At 39.7% G+C, this 19,486-nt stretch overlaps 2 protein-coding genes across 12 annotated transcripts in view; both read right to left on the bottom strand.

Annotated features, from left to right (window-relative positions):
• The window catches only part of EPB41L5 (erythrocyte membrane protein band 4.1 like 5), a 54,854-nt gene extending 44,665 nt beyond the window's left edge, over positions 1 to 10,189 (bottom strand). For 3 of the 9 annotated variants that reach the window (XR_008437878.1, XR_008437879.1, XM_053982454.1), the window contains exons 1-2: positions 9,847 to 9,946; positions 8,937 to 9,121 (exon numbers count right to left, since the gene is read on the bottom strand). Coding sequence is in view for 7 of the 9 variants with exons in the window: in XM_053982454.1 (XP_053838429.1) it covers positions 8,937 to 9,121; positions 9,847 to 9,946 (285 nt within the window). In the remaining 2 variants the exon portion in view is untranslated. Of the gene's footprint in view, positions 1 to 8,936; positions 9,122 to 9,537; positions 9,727 to 9,846; positions 9,947 to 10,018 lie in introns of those variants that run through there. The other 6 variants (XM_053982455.1, XM_053982459.1, XM_053982461.1 and 3 more) reach the window with 4 other exon arrangements.
• A 2,394-nt stretch (positions 10,190 to 12,583) lies between these two features.
• The window catches only part of PTPN4 (protein tyrosine phosphatase non-receptor type 4), a 108,955-nt gene continuing 102,052 nt past the window's right edge, over positions 12,584 to 19,486 (bottom strand). For 2 of the 3 annotated variants that reach the window (XM_053981766.1, XM_053981765.1), the window contains one exon: positions 12,584 to 19,144. In XM_053981766.1, coding sequence (XP_053837741.1) covers positions 19,058 to 19,144 — 87 coding nt within the window. In that variant the 3' untranslated portion in view covers positions 12,584 to 19,057. The remainder of the gene's footprint in view (positions 19,145 to 19,486) is intronic. The other variant, XM_053981767.1, reaches the window with a different exon arrangement.

Genomic DNA, 19,486 nt, shown 5'->3' with positions numbered 1-19,486 from the left:
ACAAAATATTGTATAATGCAAATACTAAATGTCAACCTCATCAAATTCATTCAGACAAAGTGTTTTCTGTTGGTCTCAGGAAATAATTATTTCTCAGGCAATAACAGATTTATTAAACACCAGCTCAAACAGAAACCTTAAGGCAAACAATCTATAAATACAAACTCATACTTTTCTTTCATTAATTGAGTCCATAGCCTCAGTCTCGAAAGAACAAGGCATTGAACTGTTGATATTTTTTCTCAACACATGATATCTTCTACTTAAAGATTAATATAATAATACAGGTGAAATCAATTCAGCACCTACAACAGCAAAAACAGAAAAACTCTATGTTGCATGAAGCGTTTGGTAGCTTGTCTAAAACTAGTGGAAAATCTCCCGTTATTGAGCAGAACATTTGAGATCCTTCTCAATTCCTCTTAGGTCATCTTTAAAATCTGCAAATTAACCAGTTATCTCAGGCTAATTCCCTGCCAGTGACAGAAGCACTTTGACTCCAGCCTGGAATACTACACATACTACCTCAGACTACCCACAAGCAAAACTTCAATTTATGCAGTGTCAAATTAGTTTCAGAATGTGTTCGCCATTTCGGAAATCTCAGCAGAGGACTCAAAGACTAACTGGACCCTGAATGACTAATGTGGGATAAAGTCCCTGAAGAAACAGTGGAGTGGCTGTGGAAAGATCTACAGGACTTCTGGTTGTTCTCTGACTTAAATCACCAGGGCTGTCAACATAGAATTAATTATGCTCTACTTTGCATATGACTTAAATCACCAGCAGCTGTCTTTGGTATAAGTCAGCAGAAGTGTCACACATGCTTTACTTTACTAAAGTCCTTCCTCCTTAAACAAATAGCAACCAAAAATATTAATGCTTTGTAACCAGTCAACTTTCATGAATCAAAATTTATTTATTCGTATTCAATAAAACTGAGTTCTCAAGAGTTTTCAAAGAGCAAAGATACACTTTTATTACATTTTCTTGTAAAATATTGCTCTAACTTTCTCATGGCAGCATTGGTGCTAATAATATCAAGGTTGTGGGTTCAATCCCCGTATGGGCCATTAAGAGTCAGACTCGATGATCCCTGTGGGCTCCTTCCAACTCAGAATATTCTGTGAAAGTATCATTTTTATCCTGCTGCTGTCCTATGCTTCCCCCCACCCCATCCTTTCTTTCCCTTACAGCATAGCTCAGGTTACACAAGGACAAATATTTTCAAACTGTGTAATGGTTACCGATGAACTATTAACAACTCCACTCACAAGCAGTCCAGTCAGTGGCTGGTCCTCCCTTCAGGGCACAAATTAAACTTCTCATGGCTTTGCAATTCAGTAGAACCTGACTACTCGATTTACAGAGTTTTCTTTTCTCTCTAGGAAGCAACAGCAAACATCTCACAGCAGGAGAATCAACAACAGGAAAATGTAAATAAAATACACCATATATGCAGGGCAGGACCTCTCCCGATTTTGCCACACTGGATAAAAGCATCTTCTGATTACTTGGGAATGAATCACATGGCCCCCGCCCCCCTCCCCCCAATGAAAGGGATGCTCCCAACTAATGACATCTCCTGCTGCTCTTAATAACTGCAATTGCTGGCTGAGTAGGTGTTCCAAAGGCTGGGCTTAGCCCCGTAGCTCAGCAACAAGGCTGGGTGTTCCCCTCGGCCTCTTGGTTTGTCCCTTCACTGCCGGGTAAGGCGATCCCGAGACATTCTCCTCGGCTCAGGCATCTCAGACACTGCCTAAAACCTGAAAGGCAGCATTTATACCCTCTTCTCATGGTCTCAGAGTATCGGCTTTTTCACGGACACACATCCATGAGGATAAGCCAGCCAGGTGCTCCAAACCTGCCTGATGTGAAAGCCACCTTCAGTACTAGAGCAGCCAGTGCAAACCACCACAGGGGCAACACAAGCTCACAGTAACTGGAGAGGAGCTTGTGCTGGGTGAGCACCAGCTGAATGGCTCACTTCAAGTTTTTAATCGCAGCAAAGTAGTTATTTTTTTCTCCAAAACGTGAAAAAAAAAAAAAAACCAAGATCAAAATACCCACCTAAAAAATCTACTAATTAAAATACTTTTCAGAAAATAATCTCTCCTGTTTATTTCTTTCTTTGTGAAGAAATGGAGGGCCCTATACAAGATGAACTTTGAAAAAAATAGATGAATAAGCATTACCTTCATGGGACTTAGTATCCCCTGCATCTTTGCAGCTGCACTTTTTGTTTTGATTTCTTCAAATGACCATGTTAATATTTTTATTAACAATAACTAACAGAAACTATTGTCTTCAATAGCGACCAAGTGGCAAAATTTTTCCTTCCTGATTTTTGTCAATTTATCAGCAGGGTTACCATTCATATGCATACAAGCTTCCTTAGAAATATGCCACTTACACACACACACAAAGAGGAGGTATGGGTCCCTATTCAGGATTTACAGCTACCCAGTTGCTAGGATGTCACCTATGCATGTTTGCAGACCACAGCAGCACAGAAGCAGCAGAGGAGCCTGTCCATTTTTTAAATGAAGTAAATCCTCTTCTCCAAAACCACAGGTTTCAAATAACTAAGGCATGAGAAAGCTTCAGCAGTGAGCTTTAAAGGAAGAAGATTTCATATCAATATCATGCAAAAGGTGTCTGTAGTTAACACCATTAAAGTCTGCTGCAGAATTGGAGGGTTAAAATCCCTTATCGTTACAAAGGCAGTGTTAGAAGTACACATTATTTCTATCACCCTGATCTTCTTATGGCTTTAAGTACTGACCTACAAATGGAGCTGCTCCTCTCCTCAAACACCAAGCACCACACCTACAAATAACTTTTCCAAACTCTCCAGTCAATTTTCTCGTTCATCTAAAGATGCCACTGGCAGCAAAACACTAGTTCTTCTAGTGCTTCCCTCTCTGGTTTATCCTCGGTTTTTGACAACACTGCCATACACACTTGTTAATATAAAACCCTGCAGGCTGGAAGGTTGGGGAGAATTTCTACCTCCAGAGACACAGCTTGTCAATTCTTCTATTTACTCAGTGTTGCACAAGTACAGGAAGGTAAGCATTTGGGATTAAATATTTTGTTCTTTTATTCTCTGGAGAAAGAAGGCATTTCCCAAAAATCTTCATAACAAAGAAATTATTTCAATACCCATCCTAATTGTACATTCATTAGAGTGCTATGTAGAAGGATTTGAATGTACTGTGCTCAGGCTTATTGACCCTATTACATAAGAAAACAAAGACTCAAAACATTCATACCTGACTATTTGTTTTGTGGAAGTCTCTGTTTCAACTTCCTGAAAGTTTTAATCTTCTAACCACCATTTTGATTTAACCAATTTTTTAATTCTTTCTAATACACAATATATCCAAATTGCTTGTTCAGCATTAAGGTTTACAGATTAAATGCCTCCCCCCATTATATTGTCAAACTTTACATTTTTATTTGGTGTTCCACCTGCAGGTTTCTCACAAGCACTCTGATTAAGAGCACCAGAGTTCCAAGGCTTTGAGCTCTTTGCAGAGGCAGTTCAGTAGGAAAGCAGGACTTCAGATCAAATTTACTCTGAGTTAAGAATGTGAAACTTTCAGGCAACTAAACCAGCCTGCAGCACAAGCCCCAGAAACACTCTGGCAGCACACTGCAGGCCAAACAATTTAGTCTTCAAGCAGCACAGATTGCTGCCAGCTGCTCCCTTCCTCCCTCCTTTCCAACAGTGCCAGGGCATGGAGCATTGCACCAAGATTGAAATACTTTTCTGCCATGGCCCTGAAGCAGCTGGGCTGAGAGCAGGACTCGTGCAGGACTCTGTGCTGCTCACACAGGCACAGCCACTCAGCATCCCCTGCCTTAGGTTCCATCGCACCACGGATTTCACTCTGGCAGCCCAGGAGGCACTGGCTCACCCTGCACTATGGCCGGGCCCCCTCCCACGGCACAGACAGCAGCATCTCTGCTGCAGAACACATGGCTCACAACTGATTTTTGTCCAGTTTCAGTCCCCTAAAGGTCTTTCAGAAGCTTAAGCAAACACTCAAAAGTACGTCAATATTTTCAGACAGAAGATCACATGGGAAATAAAGTTTTAATCCAAAACTTTATAGCTTTATAGCCTTAGCACACACAAAAAGGGGCACGTTCAAATATTTATTACTACTTTTGTCAGCTGAGCTTTATTTTGAAACTTTAGAGGTCAGCCTTGAACACTCAGAGTACTCATTTTATTTGATGACTGATTTTCCAGCATTTTTAGCAGTAATGAATTTTCTTGTTAATCAGCATCCATGCCAGGAACAAAATTATGTATTTCATATTTACATCCACAAATATTTAGCAAGTGGCCATAAATATTCCACAAGTTTTTAATAAACCAGAGTGGATTATTAAGTAAAATCAACTTTCACAATGCATTTCTGATCTTGCAGTCAGATCAACACAAATCATTTCTCTCCAAAAAAAAGCCACTGGCTCTCCTTAATGACTTTTGCATTCCAGATAGATTTCTTAATTTTTATTTAAAATAGGCACTACAGATACAGTCTTTTTTTTAATCTTGTTTTATACTCCAAAAGTCTAAACAGCTTAGTTCAATCCCACTATTACACACAGCCCTTGGACTGGTTTATACAAGACCTTTTTTTAATGATACTTCATTATAATAAGGACAAAACCATCTCATTTTGCAACCTCCATATCAAATTTCATGCATGTGTAAGTAAGGAATATTCCAAGATAAAAAACTACTCAGAGAGAGCATCCATTCTCATAATTTCTGTCTTTCATCTTATATCACCAGGAAGCTTTTACCTAAACCTTTACACTTACAGAAAATGGAATACAATTAACACTCCATTATCCATGAGAAGATTATGTAAATTGTGGGTTAGGCAGGGTCAGGTTTTTTTACTGAAACACTGCTGGCTTCCACGAAGTACAGTTCTGCTTCCATAAGATCCTACACTTACTATCTGTCTCTCTTGTAAGGCTGACCTTGCTCCCCCATAAAAAGCAATCAAAAAATTTTATATTCCAAAATTTTATATTCCATTATTTATATTTTCATTTCTCCCCCTATCTATATTATCTTTTCCCTCCCCCAATAAGTACTATGGACAGCATAGAATTGAGTAAACAAGAACTTAATTTTTAAATATTTTGATTTTAAAATCCTCTGGAGCTCTCTATTACTTAAAACAGCACTTCATTTCAAACTCGTGACAAACATTTTTGTTCCTAATTATTTAAAAAGTTGTTGGTGACCCCAGATGAAAACTTTTTGTACTTTCACCTCACCAACTTGCCTTTCCTCACAAACCACGAGCACCAAGAGAGCTGGTATTCCAGCTGTTGAGAGGTTCCCTTGATAGACTGGTATGACTAAGCTGATGGAATCTTCAGGTTATAAACCAGGGCTATTCATGGCTTTTGAGCTTTGGGAATACCAGAGGCACAGTGGGGGAAGATGTAGTTTAGTTTTGCATGGGAACAGGATGAAAAGTAAGATAAGGGATGTCAGCAAAACAGAGTTCTTGTCCTCTCACCACTCACACTACTCAGCAAACATTCCATCCAGGGATCTTAAACAATTGGAAGAAAAAGCATAACCTGACATTTGTCCAAGTTTAACTCAAGTCAACAGAAAAGCAGAATGTATAATGAACAACATCCACAGCAGCATTTACAGATAACATCTATTTTACAAAAACTTTTTCAAGATCAACAAAGTAACAAGCTTCTTAGGGTTTCACTAAGCACATAAGTCTGTAAAAATGGCTGAATGCATTTGGAGAAATCTAAAGCTTCAAAAGAGAGGTAAGAGATGAGGAAAAGTACCAGGTCAAAATGCAACTTTAAATCTGATATTAAGGTGTGGGAAAAAAACTGATACCTTTCAATCTGCCCCAAAAAAACACTGATAACTTGCATTAAGTTCATGCCTCCCATTTTGAACATACCAAGGTGTCAGTAAATAGTATACATGACACAGATATTCTTCAGTCATTGACATAGCTACAAAAGCAGTAGATTCTTGCAAAGAATCCAGTCTATGTACTGTGTATGACTGCAGCTTTGGTGAAAAGTTCAAGTCAGGCATTTTTCTAATTAAAAACAACAGAAGACACAGAAAAGCAGAAAGATTAAGTGGCTTGACAGACACCAAAGATAAGACCAGTGGACAAAAAGCAGAGTTACTGCTCAAATCCTGGCTCTGTGTCCAATAAGTTAAATCTCAACTGCATCATTTACAACCTGTCCCTTCTGTCTCATTGTAAATATTCGGAAAATATCAGTCTTTGCTACTTAATAACTCTCAATTGCATTTGGTTTACATGGCAATGTCCCTTGTGTCTGCTTCTTACTGTTGATTTTGCCTTTCCTTTTTTTTTTTTTTTTTTTTTTTTTTTTAATTAAGGAGAAATTTAGCAATCTCAGGTTCAATTATATCAATGATTGTAAATGCAGATTACTCTTCTCAGTAAAAAATTCACTGTAAGGATAGAGCTCAATGGCATTTTGAGCAAACTTAAGCCTGGTTATCACCTCTAAATGCTTCTTCACCACATTTGGGGAGGCACATGGGGAACCAGATTGGAGAATCACTCCAGCTGGAAACTACATGATGAAATTATACCGATTATTTTCAGCCACAGCATTTTCTTGACTTAGCTTACTGCCTGGCTGCTAAAAAACTGTTTCTCCTGCCAAGGGGTATGAGGAAAACAAGGACAAATGCAATAACGAAAGCAACATCTTTTCTTCCTGTGGCAGCAACAGCTTATGCCACTGTAAAGTAATTGTGTAGCCATGGATTTAAAAAGGTATGGCATTCATTCCTGCCTAGACAATCCTTTCTCTGGCTGTGAACTAACCTGTTTGCTAAATGATTCATTCTCAAGAAAAGCTTTGTTATTTATTTTTTTAATAAAACAATTTCACAGTGCTTAGGTAGACAGTGCGATTGTGCACAAACGAACTGGCAGAGCAGGGGGCACCTCTTTGAGAGAAAGAGTTCATTTTAAAGCAAATTTACTGCCTACAAACTAACCAGTCTCAGAAAAGATCTTAGCTCAAAGAGGACAAAGATTCTCAAATAAAGGTTTTGTAAAAGAAAAAAAAATATACACATGTATTTTTAATTTAAGCTTTACATTTTAGGAAGTGATGTTGTTTTGCCAGGATTTTGTACCCCCCCACTTCATCCCCCGTCTTCCCTACCCTTTTTTCTTTCCTTTCAGAGTCAACCCCAAAATATGAATGATGCAAGTGGAGAAACAAGAATAAACAAGAATAAACACTCTAGGAAGCTTGAAATGAAACATTTAATTTACTTTTAATTTATTGTATTTTAATCACTGAAGAAACTGGTACATGTCAGCCACTGACGATGCACTGTAATTAACACATCAAGGGATGTCAATTTGGTTACTGTTACTCATAACTTAGATGTTCACAATCAAGGATCTCTATTGGCTTTTAAAGAAAAATTCTGGAGTGAAAAGTTTCTTGTAGAAGTAAATAGGTACTACTGCACCCTGGTCTGAGATTTATAGGCCAGGTGGCAGGCCGTGACACCTCTTCAGGTTCAATTTATGCTCCTCAAAGCCTTAGAAATATTGTTGGAGCCACCAGGAATTTGCCTACAGAGCCAACTCCAGCTCCAAAGATCACTGCTCTAGTCAGCAGAGACACCAATTTAAACTTGAGTACTTTTTAAGTGTTAACTCTTGCTATGAAGTGTTTGTGGGCATTCCTGGCCTCAAACCAAACATCCGAGGCACTAAGTAGCACTGGATATATTCGCTACATTGCTACATTGCTTCAGAGATTTACAAATTGATTTTACCACCCTCTATAAACGCCTATCTGTACAGTCATTTTGCAAATAAAGATGCCAAAGGGTTTCTCTGACTCTAGATTATTAGGAGTTCAGGATATCACAAGAGTTATTTCTGCTATGTCAACAACACTGCTCAATCAAGCTGACTTCCTTGCACTACCTAAACACTCCGATTAAAAAAACAAAGGGAAGAAAGAGCTGTGTGGAGCAGCCAGTCTTGAAATGGCTTTTCCTTCTAGTCAGCAGTTCCAACACTAGCACAACTGTGATTGCAGCCAAAATCCTCTGCAACTAGTCAGGTCTCACAGATCCACACCTTCCCAACTTCCTAATGCTCAGCTCCTGAGCTTAAAACAAGTCACTGACAACTATAACACATGGTAATGGATAAACAGAGCACATCACTGCTGGTGCCACTGCTCATCCTGTGGGCCAAAACCAGGTATATAATTAGGCAAGCAGAACAGGCACGTGCATATTAAGGAAGCTTTAGAAATGTAAAACAGTGGCTAACACCTCACTCTGAATAAAGCACCATGCCATGAGACAATCCCTACTATATAATCTGCCCTGAGGAGGGGAAGGAAGCAAATTTTTCCTCTTCCCCTCCCCTCTCAAGTTAGTGTTAAAAACTATGTTCATCTCTGACATAAAACCAGACCAAACCCAACCCACACAGAAATTCATGCTGGTACTTCTGCTCAGCCCTCCTCTTCAACAAGTTACACCAAGAGATTCACCTTCTTTGTCAAGACAGATAGCTCACCAAAAAGAAAACCCAATTCACCAAACAGGTTATCCTCTCTAAGTTATGCTTTGGCACAACAATTGCATTAAAACATCAGAAAGTGGTCAGTGCGTAAGGCATGATGACATCTAGCAAAACACTCTCGAATTTCAGTGAATGCCAGTTACCTATTCCTTCAAAACCTTTTTATGAGCAGTAACTTAGTGGACATCAAGGCACAGGGTCGACTGCTAACAGCAAAGAGCAATATCTTTACCTAACTTGCAAACACCAATCCACATCAAAATAACACAAACCAAGTGTATTTCAAAAACACACTTGGATCGCTCATACCGGTAAGTCCACGCTGACATCTGTCCCGTCCAGCAGCGCCACTCTGCAGGTGATGATGGATTTGGCGTCCCCAGCTGCAGGGATGTGGGTTGCAGCCCTTTGGGCCTCTCTCAGCCTTTCCTTCTCGGCATGCTTACGCATGGACCGGCGTCCCAGCGTGCGGCGGAAAAAGCTCAGCATCTCTGCTACAAAATCCAACAGAGAAAATGAACAGGGTGGAGTTTTTCTACAGAAGAAAAACCCTAAAAACAAAACAAACAAACCAACCAATCTCAAACCCCACCAGGGAAAAAAAAAAAGCCTGCAATAAAGTTCTTAGAAAATCCTAGACTTTGATAAAGAAACGCCAAGAATCAGAGTTTCACTTTTATTTAAACACCCACAGTCTTTGGCTGTGAAAGCCTTTGAAAAAAACCCAGCTTAGAACTTTGAAGACGGCTGGATAACTTTTTGGGAATACAGGAAACTACGTTTAAGGAAAAAAACAGCGACCGCGCAGATCACCTACTGTTCTCTGCAATCTTTCAATGATACAAACGCCACCGCGCGCTTCTCCGAGACGGTGAACCTCCGCAGCTGGAGGCAACTCAGCACTACATACCACCGGCTCCTTTGCTGGCTCACGCGCTCCACCTCTCCCATCGAAAACAAGCGATAAGCGACCCTTCCCGCCTCAGAGCCGCGCTCCCAGCTTTCCGTGCACGAATGCCTCTGGCAGGAGCGGCGAGCGCCCCTCGGGCACGGCGCTTCCCGTCGCACACCCGGAGCTGTGCGGGGACTCAGCCCCGAGCCCGAGGGCCGACCGCCTTGCCCGGCCGCCTTCCCCGCCCGCTCCGACCCCCGCCCGCGGCGCCCCTGCCCTTATATAACGCCCCGGCCCCGCGGCTCCGGCCCCACCTGCCGGGCTCACCTGCAGGGCGGCGGGAGCGTCCCCGCGGCGGCTCCTCCAGGCCCCGGGGGCGGGCGGGGGGCGGTGAGGGAGCCCCAGGAGGGGCCGGGCCGCCGGACATGGCGGAGCGACGTGGGAGGCCCTTAAACGGGCAGCGACGCGCCGGCCATTTCCTCCCCCCGCTCTCACTCACCTGGCGGCTCCCCTGGCCGCGCTCTCCTGCTCGGTGGCGGGGCGGAGATGAAGGCGGAGGGCAGCGGGAAGGGAAGGCGGCAGTCAGACGGGAGAAGGAACGCTCTGCTGCCCGCCGCGCCGGGAGCCCATCGCCCCTTTAACGGGGCGGGGCCTGGTGGAGAAGGGGTGCCCCCCCTCCCGTGCCAGGTGGTTTCGCCCGGCGGAGGGGCCGCCGCGGGGGGTAGGGGGGGGGGCGCGGCGCCGACCACGTGCTCCCCGGGGGGGCGGCAGCGCGGGGCCTGGAGCGGCCCGAGGAGCCGCGGCGGGGAGCGGGGGCGATGGGGCGGCCCCGGGGATGGCGCACCCCTGGGGATTGAGCCTTCGGGACGCGTCTCAGGCTATTTCCCAAAAGTTCTGGAGTTTTTGCTAATGTGGCGTGGAGGTTTCCCCTCGGTGGTTTGGCCAGGAATGTGACCAGCCCTCGGCTGCCCAGCGGTGACTGGAACCTTTAGGCAAATGCGCATTTGAACCATAAAATTTGTAAGAAAATCTTATCTTGAAACAGTGCCTGAAAGAGCAGCGGTAGCAGTGTATTAAATTAAGCAGAGCCGTCTACAAACGAGCACTGTTAATATTTATACACTGAAATAAGGCTGCGACTACAAAATGCAGTTTGCATTTTAAAGTTGAAATGCAGACGCGCAGCCTGTGCCGGTGCCCCGCGCTTCCATCGCTTTTCTCACGTGTCACTCCAGCCCCGCTCCTCGGCAGCAATTACAGAGGGGTGCACTTTACTGTGCTTTTTTTATTACATAAATATTTGTGTCCAAGTCAGTATTTGAGGAAAAGCAATATTAAACTTTCCGTGCGTAATGCCAGCTAAAAGTGACAAAGCTCGGAGTAAAGGAGCTCCCGACACCCTCAAAATCCCAGGATAACTGGGAATCCAGCCTATCCAGTAGCCTGGGAAAGCAGATACTTCGGCTAAAGATAACACAACGTTCACGCTCCGCTCTGAATCGCGGGCTGACACCCGGTCAGTCCCTGCCAGGCAGTGGAACTGGCAAAATGAAACCCACATTAATACCTCAGCTCCACTGCCTGAATATACATCGAGTTCCCTTGTTTACTGAAATAGGGGGAAAATTAAAAAGGCTGACACGTAATTGCCCATTATTTGCTGATGAAGTAACACGTTGACAACCACTCTCCTGCCGCTGGGAGGAGCAGGGCGAGCTTTGAGGAAAGGTGAGATTCACATTCATGTGCCCTGTTTATTTATTCAGTAAGGTGAATTACAAAATGGGGGGAAATTTAGATATTTACTTTTTATCAGCGGAACAGGGACTTTGCTTGCTCTCAGTAGCCTGTCATGAAATACCTGTAGGAGCTTGCAATAAAGTTCCCAAAGAAACCATACAAAATCTTACTATATTTAATGTGGAAAAATAATTTATCTTGAGGATTTGCAGATATCTGATGAATTCTCAGATGAACTAACCAAAGGCTTGCATATCAAAGATGCTTAGTTTGTAGTGGAGATCTGCTAAGTAAATGGGAGTCTCCTGGCTATTAAGTCTACACCAATTCACATTCTCCTATAACAACAAATTGTGGGTAATTCCCTGATACTTGGACGCTGTCCCTAAATGTTCTAACCATCTTCAACTATTCCTCAAATTGAGCTTCTTTCCACTCAGTCATTCACAAGCTCCCATGTTGGCACAAAGATTATGTTCTTCCTGTAGCTACAGTGACAAAAAAGCTTAGTTGCTCATTTTTGCAATTTCTACTTCACACCAGCCTCTTGCTACTCTTCCTGTAATTGCAGTCTACTCCTTCCTCGCTGTTTGCTACTCAGATACAGTCCAAGTATGTACAGTACACATTCAACTGTGTAACTCGTCACTTGTCTTATATCCAGTCTTCCTATTCCAGTTTAAACAAATCTATTGAAAAGCCTCTTCTTACACCTGTTTATCTCCTTAAAGTGCTTTCCCACTAGTTTATATTTTTGTACTTCAAATCCAAACACCCTGTCCTCACTTTAAAGTCCTGTATTTTTCAGTGGAATTAAGAACATATGGGGGGCTCAGACACTCATCCCTCCTGAGAATTTTGTCTTGCCTCCTAAGCCCTTTCATTATCGTTACCTGCTTTTGTTTTCAACATCCCGTCACTTTTTGGCAGCAAATACTTCATCACAAGCTTCCATTTGGAATTTTTGTTCTTCACATCAGTGTTCATCATACCCCTAGCTTTTTGATCAGATTGTCACTTCTGAATACCATCTCCAATACGTTCACTGTATAAAAGGTAATTTAGAAGTTATTATTCCATTAGAGCAAATCTTGCAGTATTTATATATTTTCAGGCAAAAACTTGGGCTGATGCTTTAACCAAGCAACTTAATTCCTGATAATTTGCAACCTCTTCTAATGCACAATCCATAGGGGTGTATTTATGTCATACAATGTCAAGAAGGAAAATACAAGGTGAACATTATCTGGCACCAGACACATATAAATGTGGCACAGCAAAACCATGTGTACAGTAGCAAGAAAATCGGAAAAAAAAATTAAACTTTAAATTACTAAAGCACATCTTTATTTTGCAATTAAACAATTAAGATCCACAAGTAAACTATATATATATTTTCAAGTCTGTACCTAGACAACTATTTGTCAACTGAAATTAAATATATCCACAAAATATGCATAACAGCATTTTTTCACATAATAGAATGAAATTTTACTTAAGACTAAAACAAGACTTGTTAAATGTTAATTAGCATATTTATCCTGGGAACTGCTGGTTTTCAGTAGAAGTTAGTGTATAATTTTAATGGCAAGAATTTTATCAAAATGAGGACAAATACATAAGGCCCTTTAAAGCATACAGTAGCTGCAGTGACAAAAGCTGAATTTATTTTCACATTGTCCAGTGTTGACCAATTTCAAGTTTCCATCATTTTCCATCAACCGCCCTGGCTGCTCAGCCAAGATGGTGCATTTAGGTTGTTGGTTTGTTTTTTTCCCTCCCCCTCATGTGCTTTTAAACAAATTTATAAGCAGAAATCTACTTATGGGAAGAGCCTTTGCATCCCCCCAGTATTAATAAAGATACACAAGAGTTAGTCTAAACAATGCAAGAGCTGTTCAACTCTGAGATGATTTACTCCACACTTGCAGTCCATCATTCAGCAGTATGAAACTGAGATGAAATTTGACAACTGAAATCCACAGCTGGAAATGCAAATTAATTACCAGAAGTAACTGGCAAAAATATTGCCACCATCTGATTGTTAATAACAATCTAAATGATACTCTTCCCTTTGTATTTACATGTTGTATAGCACCTGTTACAGAAAAAAACCCAAACTCTTACACAAACAGCCCTGCCAAATTGACTGGTTAAAATGGGATCACTGGTAAATGAAGCAAACCAAATGGAAAACAAATCTGGATACACTGGATAAGATAAAACCTTCACTCTCTTACCTTAATTTTCCTGTAAGATTATTATGGGTTGTTATTGTGGTGCCCCAATGTACTGAGATAATTGCACTGGATCATTTATAGTCTAGTCCTTGTGGATATATTCTAGTTAAAGAACAAAACAGCTTAACGTAAACTGTTTAACCCTTTCACTCATTTCTCAGGCCCCTGGCCTAGGTGCAAAAGAGTGACAACTTCCTTAAACTTTGTTGTGCATTATCTTTAGTTATCAAAATTCAAATAAGTTAAGTAAAAAAAAAAAAAAAAGAATACTGATTTCCAGGTAATTGATCTAATGTTAAAAATAATGCTTAGCAGAAACATTTACAGTAAACATAGCTAATTTGCAGCTAGCTGAGAGAGATCACATAAATTTACAAGTACCATGTAAGTTTCTATTTGAACCTTATTTTTCCTTTTTTGTTTTTTTCCCCAAATGCAGGCTTCATATTCATATTAAGACAGGAAAATTGAGATGATAGAATTATCTTATTAATATCTATTTTCTGAAAATCCCTCAGAAACACATGAACAATCAACAAGAAATGGTTGGAACAACAGAAAGCATTTGTACCAGGGTGTAATCCAAATAATCTCTGTACAGAAACCCATTAAGCATCTCTCTCCAAACCCAATTTATTTTGTCCAATAGTTCAGTCAGTAGTAAGCATGAGATAAAGTGCTACTATTCAAACATCAAAACACTTTGAAAAAAATTATCCTTTAAAACGTGTAAGCTTGCTAAATATGAAATACCACAACCAACAAGCTGCCAGCCAGTCTGTGAACCACCGTTCTTGCTACAGCAGACTATAATCAGATATTTTAGTGGCTTTTTAAAAATGAGGCTACTAATCAAAATGTCTGAATTTTAAAATTGAATAGTTCAGCTTTTTTTAAAAGAAAGTCATTAATCTCTCCTTTTTACCATTGAGATTTCAATGAGCAAACATGCCAAAGCCAATAGCCAGAACTTACAGCTTATGCACCAGATCAAAACCTGTAGCAGGAGAAGGCCTATGAAAAGGGACTTCCCACACCTGTGGGAATAACAAGCATAGAGGTAAAATTCAGTGAAAAGGAACTGGCCTTCTTTGCAGACTTCTAAACAAATGAGTGACTAAGTGCAGTGGGATAACAGAGACCAGACAGAACAGTTACACTGAAACAAACCATTTCCTCCTTCTAACAGCTTCCCAATCACCACTAATCATAAATCTCTGCATATTCATGCAAGATCCACAGGTAATCAATGAGTATGTTTTTACCAGATCTTAATACTGGATCCTAGCACTAGAAGTAGCAATGGAAAAGAACTTTTTCAGTCTCAAGACGAAAGATGGGTGCACTAAAATTGGCAAATACACCCAACCCAGCCAACTGGGTACCTGAAACGTGAGCTACAAAAAGACTGCAACTGATATTAGAGGACGCCATTCTTCAACTTGGTGGAAGTCCAAATATGCAAAATATTCATCTGGACCGCAACCAAATCACTCCTTTTATCCTCAGGGCTGAGGGGCTTGCTGATTCCCTGCTTGTGGCTCTACAATCAAAATAACAGCATATGTACTGGACAACCTCCTTTTGCTTGGAAATTGGTGGATCTGTAGAGCTTTTCATGCTCATGCTGATTCCCTGAGCCACCAAACATCACCCACACACCTGCACACACACTGCATAAGCATAAAAATATCACATAATTCAGCTCCACAGCATACCTGGAGCTCCAACATCTCCATGCCAGACCTTCCCTTCGTCCCATTTCCCTGGGCAGTGCAACTGCAGCACATCTGCTGCATTTTGGCCCTTCCACAGGTACCATGAAGCTTTTTGGAAGGTCTCCACAGAAAGTTGCCAGCTACACAAGTTCCATAACAACCTCCTCATTTTCCTTAATGTCCCAACTGCTTTCCCACCCTTTCTTCACTAGATGGTGTGCCAGACTGTAATCAGATATTCTAGAAGTGTTATTGCTTTACCTATATGGCATATAAGCTTTTGAGATTTAACAGAGAAACGTGGAAGAAATGTCAGCTAGCATTAAATCTAGTGAGAAAAAACCCCAGGTGTTCTCTTTTTCATAACTGGGAGAGAATAGATAAAAATAAAATGCATAAAAGCAGTATTTTACTGTGTAATACCTACAAGTGATTGAAAATACCAATGCTTCCAAATTCAGGATAAATGAAATTTTCAGCCTTGAATTACCTGGGATTTCTAATGCAGTATTTCTCAAGTGGACTGGCTGACAGTCTATGGGTGGTTTATTGAACAATACCTGTATCTTATTTCATATTTAGCAAAACCAAAAAATGCTCCCAAAAAACACTCAACGCCCCCACTACAGCCCTATGTCTTCCTACTAAAAAAACCCCTTCAAATCCATTTTAAACAAGAGATGGTAGTGGTAGTTTTCAATCTGAACCTAAAAGTAAAAACAAAAATCTTAACATTTTACATTGGCACAAAATTGTCATAATATTGCTCTTATTTACAATGAAAACTACTTTTTTTTTTTTTTCTCTTTAACTGGATTTGTATCATGGAAGTGTTAGAAACATACTCTTTCCCACACCCACCCAACATTTTTCCTAATCAAATGGTATGAAAATAATTATTCATAAAATCCAACAGTCATAACACCAATCACATATAGGTCTATAAGTCATTATGTCTGAAAGATACATTCATGTTTTGTACAGCATGAAACATACAAAAACTTCTTTAAAAAACTCTTAAGGATGATACAGATCTTCATAACCCAAAGTAAAATATTAAGCAGTTTTGCTTTTTTTGGCCATATAAAAATATTTTAAAGGCCATTTATACCACAACAGGTAGAAAAATTTAAATTACTGATTTACGGTGCAGAAAGGCTTCAGTGCTATTCTCTTTCCCAAGCAGTTTTTGGTTACCTTCATCCTGGCTTTGGAGAAGCCAAAAGCCACTGAGTTGCTGATGGCCAATTAAGAATAGTTACTTTGTTTCAATTTTTTTCCCCAGTGCAGCTAGTTAATAAACTACAAGTCAGTGCAGAGGAAAATGCTGAAGAGACCTATTATTCTTGTCTGTGTCTTTAATCAAAACAGTGATGACAGATGACCAATACATTTCCCACACTAAATTGTGGTATAAATGGGACTTTTGAACTCGAACTGCTATGGCAATTTTACATAAGAATATTTAAATATGTGACATACCAATGTTATATAATGCTGCTATAACCTCCATTTCTGATTTTCCTCAAAATAACAGGGCAAATGCTATTTTTGTTTACAACTTAACTATGAACAAAATTTCTTTCAGTATAATGGATGAATTATTTTACTTTTTGGATGTTAAGTGATGAGTTCAATATAACTTTTTAACTAGCCAGCAACTCAGCTAATAACCTTATCATATGGAAGTTAAAGCATCATAAAAAAGAATTTTTATTTGTTGCAAATGGCTTAAAATATAACTGAGATTAAAGCTACCATATTACTCTTTTTCAGTTCAGTTCAGATCCAGAGATTCTTGTAAAATTTATTTTTCACTGAAGGATAACATTGACTTAAGCATCAAATCTAGAAATATAAGTAACAGGGCCACAGCCCTCCTAATATTATTTTGTTTTCTAAAAATATTTAAAACTCTATCTTCCATTTGGCATTGTAGTTCTCGTTCATTACTAAGTCATAAGCCAGGATTTCATGTTTCCTGAATCCCTTTTCATTTAATAGTTCATAGCTGATCTGTTTCAAATGTCCATAAAACAAAGTATATTATACAATATAATTCTTCAATAGTTAAAAATTATTTAGCGTAGAACTTTGCATTTTAATTCTATGCTATATATATAGCTTACAACAAAATTTAATGGATAAACATCTTCAGGAAACCAATACAATAAATTAGAACTTTTAAATAGAGGGCACAAAGTTATGCTGTCACAGGGCAGTCAAATAAGTGACTGTTTTTTTTTCTTACAGTATATTACACTGGGTACCTTGCTTCTGACTTGGTTTCTCCTATACTAGAAAAATATTAAAAAATGGGGACACTTATGCATCTTTCAAATGAGTTCAGATACTGTATCAGACAGACATTTCTTACAAATCTTCTACCTACTTAAATAAGCAACCCATACCAACTAGAACAATTTTGCACAAGCATAACAGAAGGCGACTGGGGTCATTATGAAATTAAAATTACGTTCTGGCATAACTTCATAGTGTTCTCCTCCCTTCTCTCCTCCAAACAAATAAAAGAAAATAAAAGGCAGACCTGTACGAACATGGCTTGAAATCAACTATGAGGACTTAACAAGTTAGTTAGAAGGTAATGGAATTAAATCACATCTGATTGTAAGTTCAACTTAATTATCAGTGCTATTAAAGAGTTATGTCTAATCGAGTAAAACAGCTATTCTCAATAAAAGGATAAAACCAGGTATCAGCTTCTAATGACCTACCAGCATTTCGTAGTAAGATGCTAGTAAGTTACTAGTTGGAAGAGTGAAGGAATGTGTCAGATTTTTGATATAATTACAGCACAGCAGCATAAAATGCTCATTCATTAAGTTGGCAGAGGTGCTTTTGCTACAGAGAGTAGCACACAGGTACTTGTATAACAAAAGAGGGAATGGTATTTCCATGACCCCTTGTGGTAACATATTCCAAGCACCAAGGGCCATTTAAAAAATCTGAATCCATTAAGATAAATATGACAGGACAACACCACCCCCATGGAATCATGAGTGCCTTTCACTGGATGTACGCTGTAAGTCTGAAGGCACTTAAGGGGTTAAGACATAATGCATGCACTAGTTCCCATCACATACTCTGAAGTCACACAAATCAGAATACACCAGTGTATGACACACAAGCTGTGCCAAAGAAATGCTGTTTATTTATATGTTGGTTTTTTAAAGTTTTTATTGTTATTATTTTGTACAAGATGCTGGTAAGTGGGCATTATGCAGCTACTGCTGGGTTAACAGACACCAGCTCTCCTCTAACAACCAGCTGGTCTCTACTAAGGGTGTAGGACAAAGTGTGCTGCATCAGTAGGCAGTGTGTATCTATCTAGTATTGGCAATATTGCTAATGTTGTAAAAAACAAAACTGTGAGAGTCTGTACATAGTAAATAAACCTAGCACTGGAAAAAGACCATGGCTTAGTGTATTTTTTCATTTGTTTTTCATTTTAAGAGACATGGGTGTAAAACAGAGTGAAATAATTCCAAGCCTTGTTTGTAGCAATTCAACCAGAAGCGCAGTATATGGCACTACAATGAAATATCGTAGATTACCCTGAACACAATTAGTTCTTTCAGTTTATGGTTTCGGAGCAAATCACGAAAATAAAGTCTTCAAACAGATGAAGGTTAGAAGAGTTTCAGAGACTGATTTTGTTTCAACGTAAAGTGCAACAGTGCTGAAGTTTTCAAAGTCCTTTGTCAATTCTTTGCTGTACTTCACTATCATTTCCTGCAAGCAGTATTATGGCACAAAGAATGTTGCCAGTTCATTATAGAGGACAGGACTCCTCAATTGATATCATAGGGTTTTTGCTCTTTACTTATGCAGTGATGCTTGTAAAGGTTTAATAAATCCTTCTTCATACACCTTCAAAATAGCTTCACATACAAATCTGTACTGACTCTGAAAAGGAAAGTAGATTTAGTAAATTGAAAAGAAATGTAATTGAAAAATGTCATTTGGAAACAGAAAAGGCCTCTAAGATTTCCCCACCCCATTTTATTGACAGACCAAGAACTGTGTTTCAAAGTTAGTTTAGGAAACGGAAACATAATACAAAAGGAACTTTGGATGAGAGCATTTTGTTTCTCAACAGAAGAATAGGATGAATGGCACTTTGAAATATATACCGAAAGTCATACCCAAATCCCCAGTATTATTATTACAACATCACCTATTTAGTAATTTTCTGCTCTTTATTTCCTTGCTGAAATTTCACTGACCTGAGGTTTCCATGCCCTTGGA

The sequence above is a fragment of the Vidua macroura genome, chromosome 7 (assembly GCF_024509145.1).
Source record: "Vidua macroura isolate BioBank_ID:100142 chromosome 7, ASM2450914v1, whole genome shotgun sequence".
NCBI lineage: Eukaryota > Metazoa > Chordata > Aves > Passeriformes > Viduidae > Vidua > Vidua macroura.
Note: the sequence above shows the minus strand (reverse complement) of the source record. Positions and strands in the feature narration are given on the sequence as shown.